At 30.8% G+C, this 6,609-nt stretch overlaps 1 protein-coding gene across 1 annotated transcript; it reads left to right on the plus strand.

Annotated features, from left to right (window-relative positions):
• The first annotated feature begins 2,041 nt into the window (after nt 1-2,041).
• On the plus strand, nt 2,042-3,325 carry LOC107875636 (arogenate dehydratase/prephenate dehydratase 6, chloroplastic-like). Its single transcript, NM_001325065.1, has one exon. It carries the CDS (start codon nt 2,042-2,044, stop codon nt 3,323-3,325), a length of 1,284 nt encoding a protein of 427 aa, NP_001311994.1.
• Nucleotides 3,326-6,609: the final 3,284 nt, after the last annotated feature.

Genomic DNA, 6,609 nt, shown 5'->3' on the forward strand with positions numbered 1-6,609 from the left:
AATATCTAATAAAACAATAGAATAGACATTTATGATATGTCTGCATCAGCTGCGTTAATCATAATTTTACTAAATATCACCTCTAATTAATTATTATAAGCCATCTAAGTATTAAATAAATAAATAAATAAAATTTAATTAAAAAGATAAAATAGATATAAAATGATAAGTTAACTCTTGATGTTTTAAAATAAGCTGACGTCTTAAATGAGATTTCACCTACTTTTTTTTTCACAAGTATCTTTTATAGTAATTTTGTTATATCACTTCTAATTAGTTGTTGTTGGTCATTTAAGACATGTGTATTTCGTTGCTTCAATCGTGATTTTACTATATCACCTCTAATTAATTATTATAGTCATGTAAGCATCATGTCACTTAAATTGGAGTAGAAAAAGTTTTACACAATAATTAAAAATTTAAATTATTTAGAAAATATAATTGACTATCAGTGACACAAATCTCTGGACAAGAAGAGTAGCGTATATTTTTTGAAAATTACATAAAAAATATTATAAATTACAATAATTAAAAATTTAAAATATCTAAAAATAATTTAATCTATTATATATTTTTATAAAATACTTTAAAAATACTATAAATCACAATAATTAACAACTTAAAAATTTTTAATGATATAAATATTTGGTTGACTCTCGAAATTGTATCAGTTTCACTTAATTTGAAATAGAAGAAAAATATTATAAATCACAATAATTAAAATTTTAAATTATTTTAAAAATACAATTGACTATCAATGCCACAAAAGTTTGAACAGATAGAGTAACATATGTTATTTAAAAATTACATAAAAAATATTATAGATTACAATATTAACAACTTAAAATATTTAAAAACATATTAAAAGTATGATTGGTTATTTAAATTCAATTTGTGTCATATAAATTGAGACAAGAAAATATATATTGAGCTCATGTTAGATCCCGGATGGCTCTTAGGATGTCTATGCAATCCAACCTTTTTTTTTAGCTTTTATTTAAATATATCAAAATTGAAAATACAAGTTCTAATACAGTGCATCAGAAATAATGTTAGCATAAATAATACCAATATTACTAATACAAGCATTATTAATGCAAACATTATTAATACATTATATCGGCATTATTTTTGTATACTCTAACAAAAGATTTCACGTTTCAATGTAAGGAACATATATAAAAAAAAGCTCAGTAAAATATCTATATAAGTATATTTTATCGTGTTCTCAAAGTTAAATAATTTAAATTAATATGAAAGATGATAACTTATAGTTTTCTTTTCTATATAATTTTTGAAACACTTAGAATTTAAATTTAAAATATTAATTTAGTTTAACTTCAAAGAACAAGGTGACAAATAAAAGAGATGAGAAAAATGAAAGCAAATGATGTTTATGGCGACTTAGTAAGGAAATATAATGCGAGTTATTAATTGCAATTCATATGTGATGTAATATGTAATGACTAAATAACCTTTTATCTTTTCAACACTTATTTTCAAGTCTTATATATTATTTTTAATCTCAAATTTTCTACATAATGTAGCAAATCTCAATCATATAATTAAAAATATAAACTTTTAAATGCATCAAATTTTATTATTTATATGAGTAAGTTATACATAATTATCTTATAAAATTTAACTTCATGAAAAATACTACCAAATTACTAATATATTTTGTATATTCATATTTTATAATTCATAATTCGAATTAATATCAATTTAAGTTACTATACATAATAAAATATCTAGGACGGGTGCTGGGCCATGCTCCTCTGGTAATGTGAGAAAGAGAAGAGAAAAGGGGCAGGGGGTTGGTGTGAGATTGACCCAAACTACCATGGCACACCTCCATTTTCTCAAGTCTTCTCTAATCATCATTTTACCTACCAATCCCTCCTACTATATAAACCCCTCTTCCCTTCTTTTCTTTCTCAGCTTGCACGTTCCCAGAACTACAAGCTTCAATTTACTCTTTTCGTCATCAAATTTATAGATTTACTTTCAATTTGCCCCGCAAAGTAAAGATTAGTTCAAAATGCATACCATTAATCCGTCATCGGGTATAAGTCTCAAGTCCTTAACGTCGCCGTCGCTGGTTCAGACCGTCCCGGTTAAACTCGTTGTCAAGTGCGGGTACCGGTTTGAATCGGCTAACACAAATGCTAGTAAGGTGAATACCAACGGTGCTCCGGCGAGTTACAACTTCGCCGGCCATGTCGGCGCGTCGCGAGCTGATTGGCAGAGCTCGTGCGCTATTCTGGCTAGTAAGGTTGTTTCTCAGCAGCCGGATACTGAGAAAACTGGTGGTGCTGGTGAGATTACTGTCGTGAATGGCCACAAAAGTCTGGATCTGGTTCCGATTGATAACAATCTCCCTAAGCCGCTCACAATTACTGATCTCTCTCCTGCGCCGATGCACGGCTCACAGCTTCGTGTTGCTTACCAAGGTGTACCCGGCGCGTACAGTGAAGCTGCGGCCGGAAAAGCTTATCCTAATTGTGAAGCTATACCTTGCGATCAATTTGAGGTTGCATTTCAAGCTGTAGAACTCTGGATCGCAGATCGTGCAGTACTCCCCGTAGAAAACTCCCTCGGGGGTTCAATTCACCGTAACTACGATCTCCTCCTCCGTCACCGTCTCCACATAGTCGGCGAAGTACAACTCCCCGTTCATCACTGCCTCTTAGCTCTTCCAGGCGTTCGTAAAGAGTACCTAACACGAGTCATCAGCCATCCACAAGCTTTAGCTCAGTGTGAACTCACTCTCACAAAACTCGGCTTAAACGTAGTACGTGAAGCCGTCGACGACACCGCCGGAGCAGCCGAGTACATCGCCGCGAACAACCTCCGGGACACCGCCGCAATCGCCTCCGCACGCGCCGCCGAACTATATGGTCTACAAATTTTATCTGAAGGAATCCAGGACGATTCAAGTAACGTGACTCGATTTGTGATGTTAGCAAGAGAACCAATAATTCCACGAACCGATCGTCCATTCAAAACAAGCATAGTATTCGCACACGACAAAGGCACAAGCGTCTTGTTCAAAGTGTTATCAGCATTCGCATTTCGCAACATCAGTTTGACGAAGATAGAGTCACGGCCTCACAGAAATCGGCCGATACGGCTAGTGGACGATGCAAATGTGGGAACAGCAAAGCATTTTGAGTACATGTTCTATGTAGATTTTGAAGCGTCAATGGCGGACGTAAGGGCCCAAAATGCGTTGGCTGAAGTTCAGGAATTCACGTCTTTTTTGAGGGTATTGGGTAGTTATCCTATGGATATGACTCCATGGTCTCCTCCTAGGGAAGACTAGTAGTAATAAACAACTCACTCCTTTTCCTATTAAAAAAAAAAAATGAGATTGAAAAAAATAATTATTTTCTTTAATTTGTAATTATAGTAATTCCGAAAGAGGAAAGTGAAAGACAATTTAAGTTTAATTCTATTGAATTTTTTGCTTATTAATTTGTTTTGCTTCTCTATATTATTGAGTTTAATTTTGGTATTGTTCTGCTTTGCAACATAGCATATTCAATAGTTGATTCCCAAATGTCATATGTATGGGGCTCCGATGGAGGAGACACACCACTTGTTTAAGGCAACCATTTACTCGGGCCTCATTAACAAAGTAAAAGTCTAGATAGCTTTGTGCTATTAAAATTCTAAAAAATTCATTAGATGATCTTTAATTTGATGATAATTGTGTTTTTTAAGTAGGTGAAATTTTTTTCACTTTTTTCTAAAAAATTATTTTATTTTGGTGAAAAAAAGTAGTGTTCGGCGGAAACAATTATTTCAGAAAACTGTTTTTGAAAAATCACTTTTTTTATTCCTATTCCTCTCACAAAATTTTTAGAACAATTTTCATTTATATTCATGATCAAACACAATACAAACTCCAACTTCAGAACACAGCAAAAATTCAACTTCAACTCTAATTCGAATTCTAAAAATTATTACTGTTATTATAGCCAAAACGGGACCTAAATGTATGAGCGACGTTTCTGTCCTCCTGTTGCTTTATTTTGAATTTTGAAGCTGTTCTACATTTTGTTGGATATTATATACCTACTGTCAGGTAGGTGAAGGGATTAACGCACAGCTTTCAAAAGTTTATCATTTGCTCATTTTCTCTCTCAAGATGCATTGCAATATCGGGAAAGTAGAGGATATTATTGCATTTGAGAGTTACTAATATTTACCTCTCAAATGGATTAGGAAAATTTTGGATTCGATTTGGAAATAAAGAACATTTGGATGCGCTCAATATTATTTTTCAAATTTCAGAATACATAAATTAATTTCTGATTCGTTTCGCCATCATTGAAAAGTTAGGTGGGAGTGGTGAATCTGATTTTAGATTTTGACAAGTTGAGGTTGTGGTAGCTGCTTCTGTTGCCCACTCTTGTAATGTTAATTTTGTCCTACCTTTTTTCGTGACTTATTCAGCTCTTCTACAAAGTCCTTTTACTGCTTTTTTGCATTGAGAAAATTGTGCCTCTTTATAATAGAAAATGACATAACCTGCCTAAGGGGATTTTGAGTAAAAATGGTAGGTAGGTAGGTGTAGAGGCTCTTATATATATTAGTATACGGGTAAATTTGGACCTTTATCCTGTATAATATTGATCCGTGAGTGGTTAAGAACATCTTCAAACAAAAATTATGACGACAAAAACATGGATAACTTTAATATATCCTAAATTACAAATATTATTCTGGATTTTCTTCCACGATTTAATTTTGGGAACGTTTAATTTTACTCTTAGGTTGGTGAGGGGGAATTCATGAAAGTACCAAATCATTTTCCTCAAATTTGTGTGGTAGGTGGAAGTATATAAAACCCCTCTTTTGTTAAAATACATTATGATGCCAGACATTATGCCTTGTGCTAAACTCTTGATTCTTGGCCACTCACATACAAGCAATAGTCCAAATTAGTGACGACATTTTAGCCTTGCTTGAGTATTTGATTACTTTTTAAAAAAAGTTGACTACATAAACCCAACTTTATTTTAGTAAAATAAATTTATCTGCATACTTACTTTTCTTTTTTTCAAAATTACATCGAGAGAGCATTGGTTCGAACTGACTTTTAGAGAACACATTAAGTGAACTAGTCCTGACTTCATACCTACTCAAAATTTAAAATGATGTCTATTTCTTTCCTTTTGCTTATTTCACATACTATATTTGTTCTCTATATTTAAAATAGAGAATATAAGGATTGAAATTCTTAGAAATTCTCTACATTATAGAATACAAAATAGGGAAAAATGTCCGATATTAGGAAGATTGGATTAGAAGTATAAAAAGAAGATTTCTTAAAAGATTAAAAGTATTGTTTCTCAGATTCAAAATATTAAGAGGGTTAAGTGAAATATACTTGAAATAATTATACAAAAAAAAAAAAAAGAAATGAAATAGTATTGAAGAATTGTTAAGGAGCTGCTTTCATTAGTATTAAACTAAAGAAATATAACAGCTACAAAGGAGAGTTTAATATCATTTATTTGCTTAGCTTTTCTTAAGAAAATTAAATTATTCATGGACCTATCATATGGGAGAAATTACTTTAAAAAATCACCAATATAATTAATAGAGGAGTCTTAAACAAAAATGAGAATATCTCATCTGTGATGTTTATTAAGTTTGAAAATTAGACAGGATCTTATCCGTGATTATGGTTAAGTAAGGTGATTTGCTTGTTTCCAAGTATACATTAATTAAGTCGGCCACTAATAATTTTATTATTTATTTATAATCACAACCACCTTTGTGAGAGATAGAGAACTTATTTAAAAATTATTTGAAAAGGAAAGAATTTACATTTCATTTTCAAACTCTAATTCTTCAAGTTATCTATGTTGCACGAACTCTTTGAAAATTCTACTATTGTTTATATTAAATTCTTTTAAAATACACTTAAATAATCTATTAGACTGTCATACATATATTAGAAATTTTCAAAAAGTTCGATCAATGACTATTCATGAGTTAGGTTAATATTGTTATAAAACAATTATTATTATTATTATTATTGTTGTTGTTAAAAAAGAGTACAGTAGCAAGCTACCAAAAAAGATGGTAATACTTCTAATCAAAGTTGTTGATGATGGTTAACAACATCACTAATTATTATTTAATTCTTAATTTTGATGTCATCAAATGAACGTCTCCACGACTGCAAATTGAATAATGCCTGGTTTTATTAAATGCTTTTTTTGAACGATAAACTATTTACAAAGTTAAGTGAAAATTGTACACTTTTAATTGTACTCTTTTTTCAAATAGCAGCTCATACTTATGATGGATCATTACTTGTACTTTTAACATAAATATAATTAACTAATATTAAAATTCTTTTGAAAATTTTTGGTCGGCTATATATTTATTATATATATTGACAATTTCCACCAAAGTGTGAATGTGTTTAGATTCATGAATCTTTAGTTTTCGTGATGCATAATTTTTCACAAATTGTTGGTGGACTCAAATATGATGGCATAATACATAACCAATTTGAAAACTTCACTAAACCTCCCAAGTAGTAATTTTTTATTTTTTATTTTTTTAAAATCAAAGTGAGCCTTACCT

Source organism: Capsicum annuum, chromosome 6, assembly GCF_002878395.1.
Source record: "Capsicum annuum cultivar UCD-10X-F1 chromosome 6, UCD10Xv1.1, whole genome shotgun sequence".
NCBI classification, from domain to species: Eukaryota; Viridiplantae; Streptophyta; class Magnoliopsida; order Solanales; family Solanaceae; genus Capsicum; species Capsicum annuum.

What these genes read in the sequence shown, in the direction of transcription:
- LOC107875636 (NM_001325065.1), top strand. Translation starts at nt 2,042, where the DNA reads ATGCATACCATTAATCCGTCATCGGGTATAAGTCTCAAGTCCTTAACG.